This window comes from Erpetoichthys calabaricus, chromosome 18, assembly GCF_900747795.2.
Source record: "Erpetoichthys calabaricus chromosome 18, fErpCal1.3, whole genome shotgun sequence".
Lineage (NCBI taxonomy): Eukaryota > Metazoa > Chordata > Cladistia > Polypteriformes > Polypteridae > Erpetoichthys > Erpetoichthys calabaricus.
Window position 1 is genome coordinate 6,949,078 of NC_041411.2, and position 26,573 is coordinate 6,975,650.

Genomic DNA, 26,573 nt, shown 5'->3' on the forward strand with positions numbered 1-26,573 from the left:
ACTGGAAACGGGTTCGACTTACTGCTGGCAATGCGGACCAAGCTCTGACACCGATCGTACAGGGACCAAACAGCCCTTATCAGGGGGTCCGGTAACCCCATAATCTCGGAGTACCCCCCCACAGGATTCCCCGAGGGACACGGTCGAACGCCTTTTCCAAGTCCACAAAACACATGTAGACTGGTTGGGTGAACTCCTATGCACCCTCCAGGACTCTGCTAAGGGTGTAGAGCTGGTCCACTGTTCCACGACCAGGACGAAAACCACACTGTTCCTCCTGAATCCAAGGTTCGACTATCAGATGGACCCTCGTCTCCAGGACCCCCAAATAGACTTTTCCAGGGAGGCTGAAGAGTGTGATCCCTCTGTAGTTGGAACACACCCTCTGGGTGTCTGCCAATCCAGAGGCACTGTCCCTGATGTCCATGCGATGTTGCAGAGGCGTGTCAACCAAGACAGCTCTACAACATCCAGAGCCTTGAGGAGCTCCGGGTGTATCTCATCCACCCCCGGGGCCCTGCCACCAAGGAATTTTTTGACCACCTCGGTGATCTCACAGGGGGGAGCCCACACATAAACAACATAAATGAAAGAATCAAAAATGAACAAGAGAGACATAAAACATGGATACAACCGAAGCAAGAGTAGGAACCCTGGCATGACACAAAGAAAGCATCTAACCTTTGAGAAAAAGCTTGTAGCCAAATATCCTGATACAATAAGCACACATAAGCTTTCTGAGCTGATAAATGGGAAGTGAGCCACATTAAAACGAATTTAAATCCGAAGTGCATGTGTACACAGCAAAAACATTGTTCACTTATTACTAAAGAAAAAAAAAACAGTACCATAAATAACACACATCAAGAATAGAACAGTCCGAAAAGAACATTTTTTACATTTTTCTAAAAATAAACCTGCATGGGAATTCAGCTCAACTCGGTGAAAGCTGGATAAATGTGACTTGGCCTATGGTCCCATACTGTTCATTAAAGTATAAATAGCTGCAGTTTAATATGCAGTATATTAAAAAAAAAAATGCCGCCTGTTGCCATAGAAACCCATAAACATAACTAGTCACATTTGAGATTTCATCGTGACTACCCAGCCTAGAAAAAACGGGAGCAGTTTAAACTCAGGCGGGCCATGTATTATTACTCTCCAGGTGTTAAACATATAATAATCATAACGATTTAGGGACCCATTCTACAGGCTCAATTCTGAATAAAACATTGTTGGTTCAGATAGCTGACACTCTTTCATTTTCATATTTGGGTTTCCTATGAATCATCCTGTTTAAGACATATGCTTGATGCTGCACATTTCTAAGAAACAATTAAGCAATGTAAAAATGTACAATTTACTTTATCACATTTCATTATGTTAGAATATTCAATGTGAACATAGGATGTCATGTCATTTTCTAACCCATTTAATCCAGAGCAGGTTCCATGCTGGTTCCTATCCCACCTAGCACAGGGGACAAGGGAAAAACAAACTCCTGGACAGGGGAAAAGCACACACAAACACACACCTGGCCCAATTTAGCGATATTTGGACAGTGGGAGGAAACTCATGCAGAAATGGGGAGAACATGTGACATGAACCCTGGTCTCCTTACTGTGAGGCAGCAGTGGTACCACTACGCCACTATCAACAACACTGCCCTTAATGTAAGACATGTACATTAAAAATAAATCTGCAAGTTTTCTAATAAAGTTCTACAATAGCATTTGATGTGTGTGACTGAAGTCATATTCTCCTGATTTGATACAGTACATAATCTCAGAACAATCTGATGAAATTCCTGCATAGAGTCTCTGAAAATATATTAAGAAAATACCTTCCAACTTTTACAAACATAATCAAAGCAACTGAGAAGTATGAATCTCTACTTTGAGAACTGCATTCTCCTTTAAATACTGGCAAAATGCACACAAAATGGCAGCCAAGCTGGGGCAAATGAGAGAGCAACACCACAGCTTGTGCAAGATAATCTGACTGGACTCTCCATTGGAAAATGTCATGCCAAGTATTTAGCATCTTGGCTTAGAAATAAAGCAGATAACTGTCCTAACTGAAATAAGGTTTACTTGACTAACGGTAAGGAATAAAAAATAGATGTAACATTTCAATTATGTTGTACTAGAGATATACAGTATATTTTTTAAATAATGGCTTCAAAGTTCTTTCCTAAAGGGCATCACAGGACAGAGACGGAGTTCGGGAAGTCCCTAGGATAAACGGAGAGAGAGCAAAAGAGCAAGAGAGACATATGCCCTGGCAGAGACAACACATGCTATTATGCCAGCGCAGAAGGAAGGGAATTCATAGGGCTTACAGTCCTCTGGCAATGTTCTGATGCCCCTGAATGGCTACAGACAGGGGCAGCCAGGAGGAGGAGGAGAAGAAGAGAGATCAGGCATTGGCAGCAGCATAAAAACATTCTCAGTATGGTAGAGGACATGAGATCCAGGAGCTGTCACAAGTGTCTGTAGCCTTTTTTAAAGACAGAGTAAGGACATGAAGGGCTTTTATAAGGCAAAATAAAAAAAAAACCTGCTGGCTTATAGCGTCTTAGACTGGAAAGATGGAGACTGGACTGTCCCTTTAAGAGAACAGGAAGTGAGAGGGCTGCCAGGCAGACATGACCCTTTTAAGGCAAAAGAGAGCCCATGAGCACATGGATACCAGATGCTCACTCCCCTCCCCAAATGAACAGCAGAGAGAACGTATTACAAAAGGCTTAGGCTACCGCACTGTGAAGGACTGCGGTTCAGTGCAGCAGGCTGGTGAAACGGCTCAGGTCATCTTTGGGTCTGCACTTCGTGTGTGTATGCGAATTATGAGATGTCTAAAGAAAGCCCTTTCCATCATCTCAGACCACTTACTCCTCTGCAATACTGTAAATGGTTTGCTTAAATACCATCCAGCATATCTTGCAAGTTTTTAGGCTAGACTGTCAAACTGCTATCTTTCATACAATCATCTACTGTGTTTGCACTACTGCTTTATTGTTCTAATGTGATCCCCATTCTCTATTTTCCTGTTAGACAGACTTTATCCAGTTTCCCACCATACTGTACACATTTTGGGTTTCCTGCTTGTCCATCCACCTTTTCCTCCTTCTTCTGGTCTTTCTTACTACTACTGACATTGTGCAGCTCAGATAATTCAGTACTGTGTCTCTTCTGGGAATCCCTGGGTACCATCCTTGGGTACTGTAGGTTTGACTTTGTGTCCCACGTGATGCACATTATCTGCATTGTGAGGGAGCGGCAGTTACGGCACAGCAGCCATGTGGCGCGACTCCCCGAGGGTGATCTGGCTTACAGGATTCTCATTGTTGAGGACCCGGGCAGGTGGACCAGGCCAAGGGGATGTCCACGTAACACCTGGCTGCAGCAGATAGATGGGGGTTGGGACTGGACAGCATGTCTGCCTGGAGGTTGCCAACCAGGATCCCGAGCTGTTTTGTTATGTGGTGGGTGCAGCAATGCGCTGTATTGGTGCCTGCTCCCCAACCTGACCTGACCTGTCTGATTCATGTGTTGATATATTTATTTAATAATATTAGAAAATTATCGATAGTGTTTAATGCTACTGCTTTGTTTAGTGACTTGTGTATGCTGTTGTCTATATTGCTACAAAATTATATAGCAAGGCTTAAATTTTTGTCACATAATTATTTGTTTAAGTTGGCAAATTGTTTTTACTGTGTAACAATCAAATTACAGGATCAAAAAAAAAAATCTTGTATATTTACTTTAAGCTACCATGTATGAACACTATGTCACTCAACCAGAATTTTTTTGTTTTGAAGCACAATGTGAGGTGTGTCTGTCCCTGTACTTACGCATGTGAAGAACAATACACACACTGCTGGCACGGCACCAACGAATAACAAACACAAATCAAATTATTTGATTCTATTACAGTACAGCCAATATACAATCCAAGAGTTTCACAAATAATATTTTGAAATGGTGTGGTAACTACGGGCCTTTCTTGAGCTGCCCATGAACTGAAAATGACTGAAACTGCATCAGAACATAAAGTGAAAAGGATACTTGGAGACACTGGGCAACACTGCAACTCTACAGCCACTTAGCGCTTCCCCAAACAAGTTTCATTTCCTGCCTAGTTTAGTGGGTTGTCTCATTGCCTCTCTTATTGTGCCAATGAGGGCCATAAAATACTCTCTGGGATATTCATGTGATTTCTCCTGGGGATAGGAATGACCTCTTGAACTCCTTAGGTCAGTCTCCTAGGACCCTATCTAGCGACACTGGGTGCTCCTGTAATCCTTAACCCCTACTCTCCATTAAACAACCAGGCAACACTCAGATAGGCTGTCCACCATAAAAGGAAACACTGAGCAACACATCAGATAATGAGTCTCCCTTATTCCGCCTATCAGAGTAGCAGACTCGCATTAAATCACATGATATTTACCTCTACAGCTTTAATTCAGAATTACTTACATTCAGGGCCTTAACTATTAACCCTTGGCAATATACCATTATTTGAGAGAATTATTTAGGCTAAAAGGGGGTTGAATTTCATCTATTGACCTGGGGCAGACTGAGGTAGATGGGCTGAAATCTAACTAATCAACATAGTCCACAGCATTAACGTTTACAGTGCACAGTACAATGCATTTCTATCTGTTATATGCTATTTGGTATGGGATATGTAAAAGCTGTGCTAATGTTTGTGATGCGCTATCAGTTGGAATGACAAATGCAATACATTTTTTACAACAAATGTTTGTGACGTGCATTTGTATGGAATTATAGAGACATCGCAAAATGGATGGACGCACAGACAGACACACTGTCAGTTAACTTTTTATTAAAGTGGATATTGATAGCCTAGTTACCAATACACCCTCTGCCAAGGCTTCCTATGTCTTGGTTCCTTGTCTTCATTATGTGAAGCTGCCAACATCCCATCTAAACTGACATCTTACCATGTGCGATAGATAGATAGATAGATAGATAGATAGATAGATAGATAGATAGATAGATAGATAGATAGATAGATAGATAGATAGATAGATAGATAGATAGATAGATAGATAGATATGAAAGGTGCTATATAATAGATAGATAGTCAGTTATTTGACTTTTTTATTTTAGCTTATCACTTTTTAACCCTTTCAGTCTAACTTATCCTCCTTATGTTCTCTATCGTATTTCCCTTCTGTTTTATCTGCAAACTGTAAACTTCTCTTTCCATGCACCCTTACCCTGTTTCTAGTTGTTCAGCCTCACCCTTTAAATCAGTGTTTCCCAACCAAGTCGAAACACACCCTAACTTAAGTCACTTACCTATCCTAAGACATTTGCAAAATCATAATCTAGAATATAAAAACACAACTAAGCCACAGAAAAAGGAAAAGGACATAAATATACTGTACTGTACACTGTACTGTAGTAACAGAAAAAATGAGTGTAAAAAAAAATCCTTACCTTTAATTCCTTCTCAAGTCTCAATTTTTTTTATGTTTTTATGGGAGTGAGCGTTGTAAACTCAAAACGTCGTATGTACGAGACGTTGTAACCCGAGGACCCCCTGTATAGGCATTCCTATCTCTGTAGTCTGACCAGGTGCTTATTACTTGTGTCTTTGAAACTCTTACTTCAGAACACGACTTGACGCCAGATTCAGAACAATTCATTACATTTAATGTTATTGAGAAGAACGTACTTATTTTGTCTTTATAATTTTTCCTATTAATTGCCTGTAAACAGCTGACTCGTATCAACTGTTAAATAGCAATATCATTAAAAAAAAGACGGCAGTTCCCAATGAACTGTCCACATGGTCTTTCTCCCAAGTACTGCCATTTCACCATTCATCCCTAAGAAGAACGTGTTGGATTAAATGGAGAATCTCAACTGAGGTAGCTGGAGTGAGGGTGACTGCAATTAGAGAGACAGAGACAGAGACTTTATTAATCCCAAGGGGAAATTCACATACTCCAGCAGCAGCATACTGATAAAGAAACAATATTAAATTAAAGAGTAATTAAAAAAAATGTAGATATAACAGACAACAACTTTGTATAATATTAACGTTTACCCCCCCGGGTGGAATTGAAGAGTCGCATAGTGTGGGGGAGGAACGATCTCCTCAGTGTGTCAGTGGAGCAGGACGGTGACAGCAGTCTGTCGCTGAAGCTGCTCCTCTGTCTGGAGATGATCCTGTTTAGTGGATTCTCCATGATTGACAGGAGTCTGCTCAGCGCCCGTCGCTCTGCCACAGATCTCAAACTGTCCAGCTCCGTGCCTACAATAGAGCCTGCCTTCTATATATCTGGCACTTTGGCAGTTTCCACATTACAACTGCAGTATGTTTACATTTAGGGCTACAATGACTCTCTGACCTAAATCTTGAATTTTAATTCTTGTTTTTTTTGTCACAAAAATTCATCGACTGTTGTAAAGTTAATTATTCAAAGTTTTCCCACCCCTCAATATCTGAAAACAGACAAATTAATAATGATCTGAATTCATGCCTGCCTAGTATGCATCTCCGTGTTCCAAAGTGAAGTACACATTCATTTCATTGTTGAACAGCGGCTCTAGAAACATTAGTTGGATGCCAGGTCATTTGAAAAGCTGCATCTCAGAGGCATACCATTACCACCTTTGTTTACATGATTTAGAGGTCTGAATGGAATCTGGCTCTGGCAAAGTCAGATCCTGCATTCTTCTGATACCACAGAGCTTTCATAGTGAGCAACATCCAAGGTAGTTTTAGTTTCTTTTTTAAATTTGTTTTTATTTCTACTACATCTCTTTCATTTAATTTTCAGCTTAGTTTCAGGCTATTAAAAAAAAAATCAAAGTAGGTTACTGTCACCAAATGGTCAACAGTTTATCACTATGTAATTTTTCTGCAATTCCACAGAACTTGTAATTCCCCTATTTCATCAGACTAATTTATACTTCTTTGTCGAACCTATGCCATAGGTACACCATATTCTGCTCCGCCTACACCCTGATGTGCACCACCTCAAAAACGTGATTATGTGTTACTTTGGTGCAAACAATGTGCAGACTCTGATTGGCCAGTTTGGTTACAACTTATTTCTTGAAAGGCACTTCTGTTTCGGAAATCAGGGAATGTATGAAAAAGTGGAAACGTGACAAACAAATACATTCGCCTGAGGAAGAAATATGATACTGGAGGGCAAAACAACTGCCTGCAATTTAATGGACCATTCGCTTTTCTTGCGCACAACAGATACCTCCAACTAAAGTTCAGGCATGTGGCTGTGGTGCAGTGCAGTGCAATGCAGAAGTAAAAACTGCTTTTTATGGTGTAGCCTACACACATAGCTACAGTGTAGGCTTGATGCAGGAGTATAAAACAGCCTTTAGGATTAAAATATGGTGGAAGAATTGGAAATGGTAGACTGGGAAACACCAAATTTGTTACATAAACCTGAGTTTAAAAACAACTGGTTTCATAAATATCCACATAGACTCCACAGGCCTTGGGGAAGCCAATCACCTTTCAAATTAACATGATTAGTTAGGCTGGGTTAAATACGACCACTTCTGGTAAGTCCCAAATATACAGTATGTCAAGACCAATTCAGTCTGTAAATTATGTGGGCCAAACCAGTCAAAATTGTTGCATGAAGGATTTGGAGAGCTTTCTCTGGGATAATTTAAGACACTTGGATAAATTAAAGACTAAAACAAAAAGGCAGCCAAAACACAAGAGCTAAACCAAGATGAATCTGCAAATATATATTGTCAGAGGGAAAAGAAATTACTTACAACAGAAAGGCAAGTGTGAACAAATATAGAACATTCAGCTCAATGTTAAATACGATGTAAAACATTTACCAATCAATAGCCACAAACCTAGTGATAACAGGCACTAAGGTGACCAAAATTTAAAACTTTAGAATTTTAACATCATTATCACCCTCATCTTCCAGCCTACCTGGAAAGGGGTCTCTTTTTAAACTCCTTTTCCCAAGGTTTCTTTCATTTTTTCCCCACAAGGGTTTTTTGGGAGTTTTTCCAGTCAAGGCTGGGGGGCTGTCAAGAGGCAGGGCCAGTTAAAGCCCATTGTGGCACTTCTTGGTGTGATTTTGGGCTATTCAAAAATAAATTGCATTGTACTGTATTGTATTTTGTCGTCATCCATCCATCCATTATCCAACCCGCTATATCCTAACTACAGGGTCACAGGGGTCTGCTGGAGCCAATCCCAGCCAACACAGGGCACAAGGCAGGAAACAAACCCCAGGCAGGGCACCAGCCCACCGCAGGGCACAACCACGTACACACACACCCACACAACAAGCACACACTAGGGACAATTTAGGATCGTCAATCCACCTAACCTGCATGTCTTTGGACTGTGGGAGGAAACTGGAGTACCCGGAAGGAAATCCACGCAGACATGGGGAGAACATGCAAACTCCATGAAGGGAGGACCTGGGAAGCGAACCCGGGTCTCCTAATTATGAGGCAGCAGCGCTACCATTGCGCCACCATGCTGCCCCACTAAACAAAATAATGTTTCCATTTCTACTTACATTTTGACAATATGGCTAGGACACCCAACAAAAACATTCCTGATTAAGATAAAACAGCAATCAAACCACAACTGCATCATCTGTGTGAAACAGGATATGCCCCAAAACGTTCAATGCTTCTGAGAGTTTTCCATCCATCCATCCATCCTCTTCCGCTTATCCGAGGTCGGGTCGCGGGGGCAGCAGCTTGAGCAGAGATACCCAGACTTCCCTCTCCCCGGCCACTTCTTCTAGCTCTTCCGGGGGAATCCCAAGGCGTTCTCAGGCCAGCCGAGAGACATAGTCCCTCCAGCGTGTCCTGGGTCTTCCCCGGGGCCACCTCCCGGTTAGACGTGCCCGGAACACCTCACCAGGGAGGCGTCCAGGAGGCATCCTGATCAGATGCCCGAGCCACCTCATCTGACTCCTCTTGATGTGGAGGAGCAGCGGCTCTACTCTGAGCTTCTCACCGTATCTTTAAGGGAGAGCCCAGACACCCTGCGGAGGAAACTCATTTCAGCCGCTTGTATTCGCGATCTCGTTCTTTCGGTCACTATCCATACCTTAGGTGAGGGTAGGAACATAGATCGACTGGTAAATTGAGAGCTTCACCTTGCGGCTCAGCTCCTTTTTCACCACGACAGACCGATGCAGAGCCCGCATTACTGCGGATGCCGCACCGATCCGCCTGTCGATCTCACGCTCCATTCTTCCCTCACTCGTGAACAAGATCCCGAGATACTTGAACTCCTCCACTTGGGGCAGGATCTCGCTCTCAACCCTAAGAGAGCATTCAACCCTTTTTCAGCTGAGGACCATGGTCTCGGATTTGGAGGTCCTGATTCTCATCCCAGCCGCTTCACACTCAGCTGCGAACCGATCCAGAGAGAGCTGAAGATCACGGCCTGACAACATCATCTGCAAAAAGCAGTGACTTCCCTCACTCGTGAACAAGATCCCAAGATACTTGAACTCCTCCACTTGGGGCAGGATCTCGCTACCAACCCTGGGAGGGCACTCCACCCTTTTCCGTCTCAAATCAGGGATATTGTGCATGTGATAAGGAGAAAACAACAAATCTGGATTTCATAAGACATGGCAAAACAAAAGCCACTGTTTAAGGAAAGGTCACACAAATTACACTTTGACTAACAAAAACCAAGAGGAAGAATATTTTATATCAAAATCAATAATGGACTCTCTTCTGACATTAATGCGGAGGGCTATGTTTGTGTTTGAATTAAGTGTAAAAATCACACTGAGAACATCATTTAAATCCTAAAGTAACAAGATGGACGTATCAGGTCATAGAAAGGCTTCTTTTTGTCAGGACCTGGAAAGCTTATGGAGATTATAGCTAAAATGGATGTAGGACTAAATCAAGGAACACTGGAGAGAAATACAAAGTAATCTTCTGTGACCCTGCTGAAATTCATCTATTAGAAAAAAAAAAATCACCAAAGCTTAAAATCAAAGTTGAACATTAAAACCAAATGTTCTGAGGTGATACTTTAAAAGCATGGTTATTAATTCAACCAAGATTATGAGTCAGCAATAGTACATAAATAAAATAAAAAAACGCTGTTCATACCAGCTTTCCATCCAGTGAGCAGATCTAAGAAACACAGGGGGAAAAACGTACTGATATCAGATAGACAAAGCCAGAACAGACTTGTGTATTTAAAAAAAAAAAAAATTAGATTAAATTGCCTTGGCGATCTACCAAACGTACCTCTACCAAATATTGATTCAAGGTGGGCGAATTCTTAAGTAATCACTCATTTCCTGTTTTCTTTTTATTCAGAATTAATATAGAAGCATCAACTGAAAGTTGTTTTTGTATTATGTTTTTGTGTTGATCAATGATAACAAAAGTAAATAAAACATGCAAATGCAGTTAAACATGGAAAATATGAAAATGAGTATATACTTTTCATACTTTTGATATGTTGTGATTATGAATAAGCAAATTTACAGCATCCAACTGCAATGTCTGACAACAGATCAGAAAAGATGTGCCTCTGACTCCCCCATGATAAAAGGGAGCCAGAAACCACCACTCAATGGCCAGAGTCGGGAGGAGGAGGACTAAGCTTGTGGAGGAGTGGTGGTCGGAGAAAGAGGATAGTGGTGTTGTGACTTATTGGTGCTTGGGACTGTATTGTGGCTGGAGGGATTACGGGGAAGACGTGCCCTCCAGCTGAAGAAAAATAAAAGTCTTTTGGTTTATACACGCCTCCCGTGTCCAATCTGTGCCGGGTCAGGCGCAATATAGCGCCTTACGTTACAACAGGTAATCTGTTATTAATGTTATCACTCATTACTATATATTTGAATTTACATTGTCTATCCATTTACCTGTTATTTATTCATTTATTAGTAAAGTGAAGTACACTTTAGTAGAGTATAGTACATATTGTCATGCACATCCGAGTAGGATGCATTCAATGGGCTTGTGTGTCAATAGTTGCGCTCCAAGTCGAGAGGGGGTGCTGGTATTCACATCTTGTTCACTTTCATTTACAGATAGAAGCCCACAATGTCGAGGACCTGTGAGGTCACTTCTGGTTCTACCCCTCAGACCAGTCTCTTCCTGTCTTAAGGACATAAAGCCCTACGCCTGCCGTCTATGGAGGCAGTTCAATAGATTGACTCAACGTCTGCAAAGACGTTGTACTTTCAACTTGTTGCTTAAGTTTATTATTGAATCTTTACAATACACAGGGATCACTGGCTGGTATTTTTTGTTTATGTTGCACAGCAATCTGGGGAATGTTATCTTATGCCAATGTATACTGCAATATGGTTCGTGTATGAGATAACCTGGGGAAAAAAATCGATGCAAAGTCAAAATACAACGCAGAAAGCAAAAGTATTCCCACCCTTCCTTAATCAGATCCTAATCATCTACATCACACTTATAGGGTGCAGAGTTTTTCACTGGGTACCAAGCATTGGTTATAACGAAGGAACCATTCCAGGGTGGGGCACCCCATTCTAACAAGCATAAATGAAAATAACATAAATCTTACTCAATTCTGTTCTTTAATTAAACAACAGACATAGAACTCTTAGCCACACCAAAGCATACAATGTCTTTAACTCCCTCACTATATTGCTTTTTATTGATCTTGCTGGTGGCCAAGTCAACACAAAAATAATTTGAAATTATCTTGAGAAAAATACAGCGGAGGACAGAGTGGCAATAAAATATGTATTGATGATAATTAACTATTTTATTGGCCTTACTAGACATGTAGTTGAACTGGACATTTACAAGACAAAAAAAAACTTTCAAAAGAGTTATAAGAACTGTGTCCTCCTATGCTCATCTTTTACAATACCCATACAAAATGTTTAACTTCTCATTAACTCTTGTTGCCAATCTGTACATCACTGGACAAATCTGGTTAATGATAAATGGATTTCTTTTTCTTAGTATAATATTTTTATGAGAATAAGTGAGGAGAAATATTGCCTGGGGATCCCTGCACCCCAGAATTGTGATTCCCAATTTACTGAAATCCCTTTTCATTGTTCTGCTGCCAAGCATACATGCCCAGTGTGGCCTCTGACTCTCCACATTCTCTCCGGCACTACATAACAATGTGTACAAGGGAGCCAATGCTGCTGCCGTGCTGTACTGAGCAGGTGGAGATGAAAGCAGCATTCTTTTTGATATGAAACAGCCCACTGGGGGTTTCTATGTTGTGAAAGCCTTCTTAACTGTTTAACTGCAAAATCATGTAATAGGTTTGCCCTTTCCAATTCACAATTGACAACGGCCATCATTCGCTACATATCAGGTACAGATATGCCTTTGTAATATGGCTCCTCTTAATTCAGTTTATACTGTTACTTAGAATCCGGTATTGCTCACATTATTGAATGGATGCCTAAATGAACAGAAATAACAAAGGTGCCAGTTATCTGCTTTATTGATAAGCTCTCCTGAATACTCCAATTTCACTTTGTAAAACCAAGAATTCTATTAAAATTGCGATCCTGACTGTAAAAAAAGATAGGCGAGCAGCCAAAGCAATAATTTCAGTGCAACAGCTGCCATTCAGATTTATAACCATTTAAGATCAGGCACATTTATTTTGCAGCTTGCAGATGTCATGGAAAGCAATTTCTGCCCGTATGCTACTGAATATCCGAGGTATTGGGTGGGGGAATCTATAAATGGATGCTTAGCAAAATACAAAGGTGTCAATAAATCATAATTTAACATATAAACTTTTTCTCAGAAGGGAGAAAACCAGGTTTTTTTTGTAGTATCATCTGTACGCACCCAGAAGCACCAGTTCAAATTTGCACAGCAAAATATTCACCTACTTTGTGAGGGCTGCAAGTAAGACTATAAAGGTGATAACCAGACAGGGATGGGTTATATGGACCATGGGGGTACCACATACAGTCATGTGTGGTTGGACAACAGCTTGGGACCACAGAAATTCCACTCACAACACTCATTTGCCCAAGATTGTTTGTATTTGCTGCTGCCAGCAGACCAGGGTTGAAGTTAAGTAGCCAGTACTGAAATGAATTGCCATTAAATCAGCATCTAATTTCTGCACTGGCAATCGGAAGGTTGCCGGTTCGAATCCTGTAGATGCCAATAGGGACTCTGCTCTGTTGGTCCCTTGAGCAAGGAAGGCCCTTAACCTGCAATTGCTGAACACTTTGAGTAGTGAGAAAAGCGCTATATAACTGCAAAGAATTATTATTATTATTAATTATTAACAGTTAAGGCCTGCTTTTATTTTCACTGATGACAGACAGGTCTATGTAAGGAAATGAGGCAGCCAAAGTTGAAATCGTGAAAACATTCTGAAATGGCAAAATGAAAAGAAGGTGTCATGGCGTAGGAAGCCGTAACCTACACAATGAACATATCGACTGCTTGTTAGGGCTAGAATGATAGTGTTGAGGAAATGCGTAGATGATTGTAACAGCAATCGTACAACAATTTGTTGATGATTTGCCTGTAGCTGTCTTACAACAGACCATTGCACGACCACACAAGAATGCTATCTATCAGGGATCCCAATGACATCTACACCCCTCCCTGACGAGCCATGAGGCCAGTCACATCTGTAAGACATATCTGGACACCAATTACAATACTATCCACAGCACCATTGTCTGTTTGGTACGGCAGGTGTACAGTGGTTATTGAATGTGTGACAGGGAATCAGTGAGACTCCATACCACTGGAGACATTACTTGATATCAATGATCACCACATGTACAGTAGCTTTATACTGGAAAAAATGTTACTTTAATTTAATTTTTGCTTCTAGTTCAGTTTTCACCTGTTATACACATTAGTGTTCTTTTAAACTGAATCTTGTGTCTTATAATGTAATAATCGTAAAGCTTGCTTCAGATTAGTTATCAGTGGGTACAGCTTCAATTAGAAAAATAAATAGATGATGCCCAGATTGGATTTATTCAAACAACTTAGGCTTGTATGCTGTGTTTAAATTTCCCGCACAAAGTCGGTAACAGCAAACAACAGATGCACAAAGTTTTGTATTTTGCCTTTTATTTTAAAACTCCATTCAAATGTGTGTCCTCACTTACCTCATCATCTTTAATGATTTCATTACCATCCAAGTCCCGTGCCTGACTTGACCGCTGTGCCAGTTCTTTTTCTACTCTGGACAGCTCTTCTTTTGCTTCTTGTAGCTCTTCCGCTTTAGCTTCTTTTTTGCGCATGATAATTGATGCCTGGGTAGAGAATGGAAAATCAGGGAACTGTACTAAAACAAACTCCTACCGTGTCACCTCATATTCATTTTTTCTTTGGCAACTTGTAACAATGCAGTCACACATCTGAAAGCTTGTGTTTCATAAGGCAATAAAGCTCAAATGAAGTGCTAAAGCAAGTCATCTAAAAGTATAACATCATTAAGTTAAAATCTTAGAAATGAAGGGGTTATAGTTCATCATAAACACTGCACTATTTTGTCACTTCAAATCAGAAGCCTATATATTTCAAATTACATTAAATCAGTAATTAACGACCTGGGTAAACCACACTTTCATTATGCTGTAAAGCTAAAAAAGAATCTGAATTACTGCCTAATAGCTATATCCATATTAAGGGTAATTCTGGCAGAAGTGAAGAATGCAAATGCCAGATTCATTCCAATTATGGTATTGTACAAAAAGATGGAACAAGGAATTGGCATGCCAAGAAGAGCACTTCTTTTAATAATAGATGAGGATGTTGGCTTACTTTCACAGAGAAAACCCGACTGTGCTGTCTTGCATTGATTAAATCCATTTTAAGTGGAGTTAAATTAAATATTTGATTTATTAATTGAAAATCTCCTATTTTATGGAACACTTTGTATGCTATTAATATCAAACTGCTATACAATTTCATTGAACTGAACTAATTTTACCTGTCATTTTTAAGCTAACAGTTTTACCCTAAGTGACTTACAAATTAATACTCACATTATTTGTATATTTCAGCAGGTAGACCTTTGAGTATGAAGTCGGGCACCTTGGGTGACGGAGACAGTTGGAGCCTTAACAGAAATATACGTCACACTGTATAGCACCTTTTATAAGGCACAATGTTCCAGGGCATTCTGAAACATTCTGACCTGTCATTGTTTACACCTGTCTTAAACAACTATTATCATACACTGATCATTTCTGTATTATCTATATCTATCTCTCTATTATAAAAAAAAATCTTTGGGAGGGAGACTAGGGAGAAGAGACGTGATCTTCTCGGAAGACAATTTGAAGTCCTGCAAAAGACACTTTAACTTGCTCCCAGGTCTTAAAACAACGACAAGCAAAACACACAGCTCGCCAGCAGTAGAAAGCCAGCAGATGATCCGACCGCTTCTTCTTGCATGCGTTCAGCCACACTACCCCAACCCGTAAACCCCATAAACGCAAGCGGCAGAGACGCGAAGTGGCAAAAGGACAGCTGCTGTATAGGCTATAAAATGATCGACGGGCAGCGCAACAGCAGCAGCAGAAAGACAGCAGATGATCCGACAGCATCTCTTTAGCATACGTTCAGCCGTCCCCCCCTTCTCAACGTGAGCGACGTTATACGTCCTGCGAGAAAGAGATTTAACCAAGCCTGGGGCCAGAAATAAAGGACAAGTATTGTTTTAACAAAGGGACGCGAGACAAGGCAGTGAGACATCAGTTAAAACAAGTCTACAGACATCTAACCTAGCAGTTGTTGGATTGCTTTTGGCAGACACGCATCATGTGGTCCCGGCTCTTAAAACAACGACAAGCGACAAGCAAAACAAGCAGCTCGCCAGCAGCAGAAAGCCAGCAGATGATCCGACTGCTTCTCCTTAGCGTGCATTCAGCCACCCTAAACCATGCCCACCTCTTCACAACACGAGCGGCAGAGACGGGAGTGGCAAAAGGACAGCTGCTGTACAGGCTTTGAAATGATCGGGCAGCGAGACAAGCAGAACAGGCAGCTCGCCAGCAGCAGAAAGACAGCAGGTGATCTGACGGTATCTCCTTAGCATGCATTCAGCCGCACCCCCTTCACAACACGAGTAGTGTTACACGTCCTGCAAGAAAGAGATGTAACCACGCCTGGGGCCGGAAATAAAGAACAAGTATTGTTTTTACAAAAAGGTTTAAAGTAAAAGTGAAAATAATGCATATGTAACAATTCCCATGAAAATAACAATCTCTTTAAATTGTATATCCGGTAAACCAAACCGGGGGTGGGCAAGCAAAGTGAGCAGGGGGCAGAGCCCCCTAGTTATTTATTATTTATTATGTTACATATCTATTTATTTTATTTATGTGAATTTCCCATTGGGATTAATAAAGTATCTATCTATCTATCTATCTATCGACTATATTTATGTATCTAGATTGCAAATACCATACATTGCATCAATGTTCATATTGCTTACTACACATCAATATTGCTGCTACTTTTTTGTCTTGCCTTTGCACAATGTCTTGTCTTGTTTGTGTTTTAATTTTAAATTTTAATTCTATTTTTAATTTATTATTTGCACTTCATGTTGTTACACTGTGGACCCTGAGCTTCGCAATTTCGTCTATCTGTATACTTGTATATGGTTGAGATGACAATAAAGTTCGCTTTGACTTTTTTTTTATTCTGTCTAGAACCTCCCACAATTTCTTCCATGGTATGAAATCGTCTGCACTTCAGTCTCAGTTTCAATTTCGGAAACAAATAAATGTCACAGAGAGTGACATCTGGCGATTTTTGGGGGTTGCAATGCAACAACCAAATTGTTTTCGGTCAAAAACTCTTTGACTGAAAATGTGATGTGTGTGCAGGTGCTCTCTTATGGTGCATGTGTCACTGCTCCAGACATTATTTTTTCCTGATGGTTTCTCACAGACGCCTCAGCAGTTTAGCGTAATGTTGCTGAATAACAGTCTGTTGACTCAGAAACTCTTTATTAACAAGTCAGTTAATGTGAAGAAGACACAATCATCATTGTCTTGATGTTCGATATGACATGACATGCTTTTTTTCAGCTTGCAGAGGGGAAAAAAAAAAATCACCCAAGTCACCTGTGCAACTGTAGAATAAATGTCAGAAACACGCATCTCAATCAGCTCAGCACAATGTCACTTGGCAGACTGTTTAACAAGACTTTCGGCACGTCACACCTAGCGGCATAGTAGATAACTTCAACCCACTTCCATGCTATTGACTTGACTCTGGGAATTTTTGGGTGCCAGCTCGCATAATTATTAAGTATCATAAGTTATAGTTTTAAATGACTAGTATGATAAATCTAAGGGTTTATTGTCCAGCTCCTAACATAAAGGTTGCAACCAAATGACTGGAATATTTTTGGTCTTTAAGTGAAATAACCGATTCTAGCTCAGTCAGAGCATCTGAAAGCTTGTTTACATTGTTTCCATTTTCCACAGATTGAATGCATTTTAGTTTTGGTGATGGTTAATACATTTGAGATTTTAAAGGAGTTACATTTTCATACAATGGATTCATTAAACATCCAAGTTCAATTTTAAAAATGTTCTTCTGGCTGTTCTCTCGTTCTGTGATTAAGCACTTGAATAGCATCCCCATGATCTTTAGTGTGTGTTTGTAACCAAAGTATCCAATTTTATCCCAAATGTTATTAAACTGTCTTGGATAAAGATGTCAATCAAATAGGTAAATAATAATAATTTCACCTTATTCAAAAACAGAAGGAATGCACAGGATGAAGGAAACTCCACTGTAATTATGTTGTTGGACTTAAGTGCAGCAGTTGACACCATCGACCATTCTATTTTACTGCACAGGCTAGAAAATGATGTTGGGCTTACATGCACCGTTCTCGCTTGGTTTAGTTCTTACTTATCAAATCGATTCCAATATGTACAGAAATGTGCTGACAGTACTCTATCATTATACACAGAAGTTCAATATGGTGTCCCGCAGGGCTCAGTACTGGGACCTTTACTGTTTTCACTGGGATCTCTCATTAGGAAACATCATGCTAATTTTCACTCGTATGCAGATGACACCCAGTTATACCTCTCATTTAAATCAAACAAAGTTTCCCCAATATTGTCTTTAATTAGTTGTGTTAGCAAATTAAAGGAGTGGATGAATGAGAACTACTTGTCTTTAAATACAGATAAAACAGAGATGTTAATTGTTGGAGGGAATGATGCTGATCACATCAATATTTTGTCATCATTTAACTCAGTTGGAATCCCAGTCAATTTTACTGAATCAGCCCGCAATCTAGGAGTTATCTTTGACTCTAGCATGTCATTTAAAGTGCATATTAAAAAAGTTGTCCAAAACATGTTTCTTCCATCTTAAAAATGTTAGGAAATTAAGGCGCTTTTTAAATAAACAGGATTCTGAGAAACTAATTCATGCATTTATCTCTAGTAGGATTGACTACTGCAATGCGGTGTTCACTGGATGTTTAAACTGTTCTTTATATAGCCTCCAGTTAATCCAAAATGCGGCTGCAAGAATTATTACAAGAACAAGAAAATACGAACACATAACTCCAGTTCTTAAATCCTTACACTGGCTCCCGGTTAAGTTTAGGGCAGATTTCAAAATCCTTCTTTTAACATATAAAGCATTAAATGGTCGAGGTCCGGCTTACTTGTCTGAACTTATCATGACTTACAAACCTGAGCGCACATTAAGATCTCAAGATGCCGGTCTGCTTATAGTTCCAAGGATTAATAAAATAACAGTGGGAGGTCGAGCTTTTAGTTACAGGGCCACTAAACTGTGGAATGGTCTGCCTGCTACTATAAGAGATGCCCCTTCGGTCTCAGCTTTTAAATCCCGGCTGAAGACTCACTACTTCAGTTTAGCACACCCTGACTAGAGCTGCTGATTAACTGTACAGACTGCATCTCTGTTGTTAGTCATTAGCACTTAAACATAAGTAACATGACAGTTATAATTGTATAATAACCCTCACTTATTCTGTTTTTCTCCTCTGTACTCAAATGTGGCACTTGGTGCCACGGCCTACCTGCCAAGTTGTTTTGCCTGCCTAAGGAAAAGTCATCCCAGATGGAGGATCGCAGGAATCATGGGAAAGAGGGGTACTTTCATCGGATTGGCTGGCCCAGCACTGTTTCAGCCGTGGAATGGCCAAATGGGGGAGGCAGCTTGAAGGATGAGGTCTCCAGGACTCTACACAAATCCAAATCTTATTATGGGATATATCATCTACTGTTAAATTCTGCTCTGTACTTCTAAAATTTATATTTTTTATTTCTTACTATATTGAGGAATTGTTCTGTTCTGTGTACTGCATTGTATTATATTGACCCCCTTCTTTTGACACCCACTGCACACCCAACCTACCTGGAAAGGGGTCTCTCTTTGAACTGCCTTTCCCTAGGTTTCTTCCATTTTTTCCCTACAAGGTTTTTTTGGGAGTTTTTCCTTGTCTTCTTAGAGAGTCAAGGCTGGGGGGCTGTCAAGAGGCAGGGCCTGTTAAAGCCCATTGCGGCACTTCTTGTGTGATTTTGGGCTATACAAAAATAAACTGTATTGTATTGTATTGTATAATTAGGAAAATACAGTGCATATGACATTTGCAAAAGGTTCCCACTCTAAGCATTTACACAAACAGGATTTCTCAACTGATTTGATGCTCTGTCACTATCTAGCGCTTTGAAAACATTCATTAGCAGAGATGGGAAATAATAGCACTCACTGCCTCTTCTCTCGCATCCCCATCTACTTAATTATCACTGCAGGAATCAGCTACCCAAAATAATCAAAGCCTTGTTGAACTACTTGCTGTGTTAAAAGAGACTAGAGCTTGAAATTATCACACAGGATTAGTCAACCACTTTACACACATTACTACTGTTTGCCCAATAGCGGCCCACAGTCAACACATGTGTCACATCCTACACACAGTGGAGCCGCTCTGTGAATGTTTCTCAATAAACTGTTTGCTTTTATACTCTACAGAGCAGTAGAAAATCTTTTTAATATTTGCTCATTTTAAATAATGTTTAGCTGATGGTTGATGGCTATTTAAATTTGTTCAGTTCATCTAAAATAATTAAAAAACAAACAAACAAAGAAATCATTGGTAAATAATCAAATACTAACAACAGCTTAACAACTGTCCAGATATAAATTATTAAAAAGAAAATATTTTATTAAAAAGATGACAAACAGTACAAGGTATTTGTAAATAGTACTGTAGGCAGAGAAAAGTCATTGAAGAAATGAAGACGCAGCCAGCACAGTGCACAGGAAAACAAAACTGGGATTTTGAGGTATGGCAGGACACTGATGTGTGAGTGTTACAGATGGACTGCAGGATCGAGTTCCAAAGAATAGGAGTCAGAAATATGAAGAATTAAAATTGGGGGACTGCATAGCATAGTTTAATAACACTGAAAGGTCTCATAGTAGAACATCTTGATCAACACATGGCAAACAACAGTAAAATTACAGCGAAGTCAAGCTTTATGAAGGACAATGCGTTCACTGCTGACTCTGGCACTATGGAACTGGCTGTGATCTTTACTGTTTCTAAAGAGTAAACCCAAAAACAGTAAGTTATACATACCTGCTGTCTAAAGAGAGATAATTTATCATCAATTGGGTCATTTCTCATCATTCGTTTCTCTATTAGCTGATTAATTTGCTTATTCAGTTCCTGTATCTAAAATGAATTTAAGGGATAAAAAGTTAGACATATACAATGCAATATATACTTTACAAACTGAATTGTCTAGAAATAGGAGGTTGCTAAAAGCATTTTTGCTGTTAAACTCTGATCAGAATTATCTGGTCTATGAGTCCTAAAAATCTGGTTGTTGTTGTTTTTTAAAAATTCAAACTGATTTTACTTTTTCTTCATTAATTGTAGCACTTCACAAGTGGCATTATACTTCTGTTTACCACATTACATAACTCCTATTCACTTGAGTCATTCAATATGGAATGGAAAAAGTGCCAACCAGTAAACAATATAAGACATGGCCTTTTAGCATTTATTCAGTACGATGCTTCTGCAGTACTATTCAGGATTTTTCTTTTTATCATAAACTCAACCATGTATAAAATGCAAACATGACAAATAATAATGGGATGTCAAAATCAACAATGAGAACTATTCATTTGTTAAAAATAACCTGTATGACTGCCAAACAGGATCCTGTTAAAAAAAAAAGAGGTTTATAAACATCTGAATACAGCCTTGGCTCCTAACCTAGTGGTTTCAAAACTGGTTTAACCCAAGAGCAATTCGTTAAAATTATCCAAGGGTCTCACCTGCACCTTAGCTGTGATAAAGTACATGGTGCAAAATTAACAAAAGGCATGCCCACCATGAATCACCAAGCAGGACCCCACTAGTCTGCACCGTACTTATTCTTGTCCAAAGAGAATCAGGTTATCATTCCAGACTACAGAACCTTTCTAATTATGCCCTAAATGCCCAGCATAGGGTTCCTCAATGCATATTAACAAACATTTACATGTTTAGGTGGTGACGTTACCCAGAGCCACTTCTGGTGACAAACTCTGAGAACCTTTTTCATTTTTCTATTTTAAACTTATCTATACTGTAATAATAAAAAGGGCCTGATTAAAAAAAACTGTATCCGTGAGAACCCTAACTACAAAGAGGACTATTTCATTTATGTTAGGTAGAATGCCCAAAGGGGACTGGGCGGTCTCGTGGCCTGGAACCCTTACAGATTTTATTTTTTTCTCCAGCTTTCTGGAGTCTTTTTTTGTTTTTTTCTGTCCACCCTGGCCATCGGACCTTACTCCTTTCTATGTTAACTAATGTTGTCTTATTTTAATTTTGTATTTTGTCTTTTATTTTTCTTTTCTTCATTATGTAAAGCACTTTGAGCTACTTTTTGTATGAAAATGTGCTATATAAATAAATGTTGTTGTTGTATCAACATATATAATCTTTAATGCGCATAACTCTAAGATGGGGTAAATATATGACGTTGTGGTAAAACCTTCTGCAGGAGTAACTTCCATTACATTCCATGACCATTCCAGCTCTGTCAGGGATTCACTCACTGTATGTTTATGGGACTCTTTTCAGTTGCCCGAATGTTCTCCTGCAGACTTTATTAAAATAATTTGGAATTTCTTGGGTGAGCAAAGCATGCCATGATGCTCCCTCCGTCATGTTTCAGAATCGCAATGAGGTTTTGATGTTGGTATGCATTTTCTAACCTAACAAATATAATGCTGCATATACTTATGTAAATTGTCTCATTCATCCAAACAATATTGTTCAGTAATTTTGGACTCCTGTGGTTTCCTACATGGTCACCTTATAAGCACAACACTCTAACTCAGGGTTTTTCTTACTGTAGACATGTTCATCAAGTCCTGGAGATGTATGTGCATCTTTAGTTGTCACCCTAAGGTTCATAATGTGCTCTTACAGTGATCTTTGCAAGCAAGGTGGCAGGTGGTGACTCAGGTGTTTGAAATACTTTTATAAATATTTTCTTGTCTTTTTTTTTATTCTTTTGAAATCTGTCTTGATCAGGTGATATTACAGTTCAGTTGTAAGAAAGAGCAAGAAAGCACAATTTGTGGACATGGAACCTCCACCCCTCACTTAAATGATACCTCAGTGATTATATACCAGACTCTGATTACTCCCTTTGTAGTTGTTCACGTAATATTTTCCATCCTCAACTTTAAAGATTTAAATAATGCTTAACAAAGATACTATGTGATCATGTACTTTTTTGAGGGATGTATTTGTTTACATCAGACTGCTATCTTTTATTATGTCTTATACAAAGACCATGTTATTCGTGCAGAAACTGAGCAAATTTCCAAGTGGCTTACAAACTTTTTTGCTCTTTGCTGCCTGCATTAGTTACAGCCAAGCCTTCTGAGCTACGCAAGTCTTTCAAACTCACTGGTTATCTATTCCTCACCTTCAAATGATCAAATTGTTAAAAGAATCACTGTCCATGTGGAGTTTCCATATTCCCATCTTTTCTTGCATAGATTTCCTCATACTTTTCATAATATGTGCATATTATGTTAATCAGCAGTTCTAAATTAATACTGCCTAAGTGAGAGTGGATATTTCTGCTAAATGACCAACTCATGGACCTTCATTTTCTGGTCATCACCTTAGGTTTAGTACCAACATGATAAGATAAGACTACCCTACATGCCTATACAGTTAGCTCCATTAATATTTGGACAGTGACATGATTTTCAAAATTTTGGCTCTAAATCCCACCACAATGGATTTGAAATGAAGAAATGATTACATGATTGAAGCGTAGGCTTTCAGCTTTAATAAAAAGGGTTTAACAGAAATACAGCATGTACCATTTTTATACGTTATCCCTCCATTTTCAGGGACTGAAAAATATTTGGGCAAGTGACTAACAAGCTGTTCCATAGCCTGGTGTGAGCAGGTCCCTCATTATTTCATTAACTATTAAGCAAGTAGAGGGGCTGGAGTTGATTCCAAGTGTGGAATTTGCATTTGGAAGCTGTCACTGTGAACTCTCAATATGAGGCCCAAAGAGCTGTCCATGCAAGTAAAAACAGGCCACAATTAGGCTGAGAAAACAAAACAAACCCATCTGAGAGATAGCAGAAACACCAGGGGCCTCATGCATAACGCCGTGCGCAGAATTTACACTATAACATCGCGTACGGACAAAAGCGGAAATGTGCTTACGCACAAAAAAATCCAGATGCATAAATCTGTGCAAACGCCAACTTCCACGTTCTTCCGCTCTGTAAATCCTGCTCAGCGTGAAAAGTAACGCACGCGCCTCCTGTCACGCCCCATCTCCTCCCAGAATTACGCCTCTTTGAATATGCAAATCAATATAAATAGCCCTTAAGATGATCCACTGTGGCAACCCCTAACGGGAGCAGCTGAAAGATGAAGAAGAAGAAGGTGCAGTAAGAGTAACAACGCTAAAGCAGCTATTATATTTAGAATAGTTTGACCATTCTGTGGACCATTATATTGTTACAGGTTAATTACAATCAGATGTCTTAAACTAATAAACAATATGTGGTTAATTTCAGTGTATTTATAAAGCCGCGTCAGGGATGTGGATCTAAAAAAGAAAGGGAAACCACACTGGAACAGTAGCACTGCTTTGATGCTGGGTGCCACCAGTTTGCGAAAACAGAGCAGAGAACTTACGTACGACAGGGTATGAGCTACCATGGAAATGTGTGTGGCTTTACGGCACGTTTTATACATTGCGATTTGAACATGGAAACGTTCGTACGCAACATTTTTGTGCGTACACACCGTTTACACATGAGGCCCCAGGATTGGTCCAATCAACCATTTGGTACATTCTTAAGGAGAAGGAACACATTGGTGGACTAAGCAACACCAGAAAGCCTGGACAACCATGGAAGATAACTGTGCTGGATGATTGCAGAATTCTTTCCTTGGCGAAGAAAAACCCCTTCACTCTCTAGGAGGTAGACCTATCATTGACAAAGTCTACAATCTTGGGAAGACTTCATGAAAGTACAGACAGAGGGTTTGTCACAAGGTGCAAACCTCTGGTAAACCTCAAGTATAGGAAGGACAAATTAGACTTTGCCAGAAAGAATAAAAAAATAAAAACACAAGTCTAATTTTGGAACAGTTTTCTTTGGACAAATTAAATTACAGATCAATATGTGCCAGAATGTTGGAAAGAGAAGAGTATGGAGAAGAGAAGGAACGTCACATGTTCTGATGAATACCACATCATCTGTGAAACATGGCAGAAGCAGCGTAATGGCATGGGTATACATGACTGCTAGTGGAAGATGGTCACTGGAGTTTATGACAAAAGTTGCAGGATGATTTCCGAAATATACAGGGCACTATACTATCTGCTCAGATTCAGACAAAAGCTGCAAAACTGATAGGATAACTCTTCACAGTACAGATGGACAATGAGCCAAAACATACTGGGACAGCAAACCAAGTGCTTTTCAACACCAAGTAGTGGAATATTCTTCAATGGCCAAGTCAATCAACTGACCTCAACCCAACTAGACATGCACGTCACTTGCTGAAGGTAAAACTGATGGCATAATGTCCAACAAACAAGCAGCACCTGAAAACAGCGGCAGTGAAGGCCTGGAAAAGCATCAGCAGGGTAGAACATATCACTAGGAGATGGAAGTGCATTCAGACTTCAGGCAGTCATTGACTGCAAAGGACTTTTAACCAAGTATTGAAAATGATCATTATATTTATGATTATATTAGTTTGTTCAAATACTTTTAAGCCCCTGAAAATGGGAGGACCGCGTTTAAAAATAGCTGTATTTCCTAAATCACTCATACAATGTTTTTGTTAAACACGTTAAATTAAAACTGCAAGTCTACACTTCAATCATATCTTGATTGCTTCATTTCAAATCCATTGTGTTAGTGCACAGGGCCACAATTATGAAAATTATCTCACTCTCCAAATACTTATGCACCTGACTGTAGCTGAAAAATTCACACTGAGAAAACTGACATATGGTCTAAGAAACAATGCTGCCATTCTGGCCTGTGCACTATAATGGAATTCATCATCAATGCATAGTGCAGACAGACAATACATACTGCCAATGTAGAAATTGATTACTTCTTTGTTGGCTGTTCTCTTTTATGAAAGCCTAGGATAGTCAATCACTTCACATTTACTGCAGCTAGCATACAAAAAGTTTGCTTCCCTACTTTTTGTACCACTTGATATGTATTTTTGTCACTGAGTTTACACGAACACTGAGGAAAATATGCGACAACCTTAAATTAAGGCATGACAGTCCTAACATTTATTGCTTTTTGACAAATTATTATTTAGAAAAGCCAGCTTTGGATACTGTCTGACACAGCAGAAAGCAGATTGATTAACTGGTGAGTAAAATATGAAGCAACCCTGTCTGAACTCCAGAGCAAAAGTGAATGATTGGCTTTTCAACCTGAAAATGGATATTGTAAGGAGGAAAAAAAATATGACAGCTAATACTTCAGATACAATATCTGAATAATCACATCATGCTTTGTGCTTGAAATTATACATTCACTATTTTAAAAGAAGTGGAGCAAATATGCAACTGGTATCCATGTTTTGTTTAAGCCCAACAATAAACAGTCCATCAGTCAAATTATTTAATTCTTTTTTCATACAACAGCAATAAAAGCAATGAAAGGTTACAAATAAATATTGCATAATATATACACTGTTACATTTTTAAGGAAGTTGGTGCACTCTTCGTCGTTTGGGCGATTCAGTTGGACTAAACGTATAGTGGTCCCTTGTAATGATTACTTTACCTTCTGCCTAAAATGAAAAAAAGAACTGTCGGTATATATCGTGTTGTGCATGCCGAATAACTGGGGGTGTAGTATCCCTTCAGAGATCCGTTGGTGCGCTGCAATTGGCAATTAAAATAGAAAAGTTACAAAGTGTGGGGCTGACCCTCTTACAGCTGCAAATGGACACATTGTTTTCCGAAACAAGAGTTGCTAAGGTGTCTGACTGATGGTATG

General features: G+C 39.5%; 1 protein-coding gene across 1 annotated transcript in view; it reads right to left on the minus strand.

Annotated features, from left to right (window-relative positions):
• ift81 (intraflagellar transport 81 homolog) overlaps positions 1–26,573 on the minus strand; it is an 83,052-nt gene that overhangs the window by 36,079 nt on the left and 20,400 nt on the right. Inside the window, exons 10-11 of the mRNA XM_028824224.2 lie at positions 20,626–20,721; positions 14,135–14,281 (exon numbers count right to left, since the gene is read on the minus strand). Coding sequence (XP_028680057.1) covers positions 14,135–14,281; positions 20,626–20,721 — 243 coding nt within the window. The remainder of the gene's footprint in view (positions 1–14,134; positions 14,282–20,625; positions 20,722–26,573) is intronic.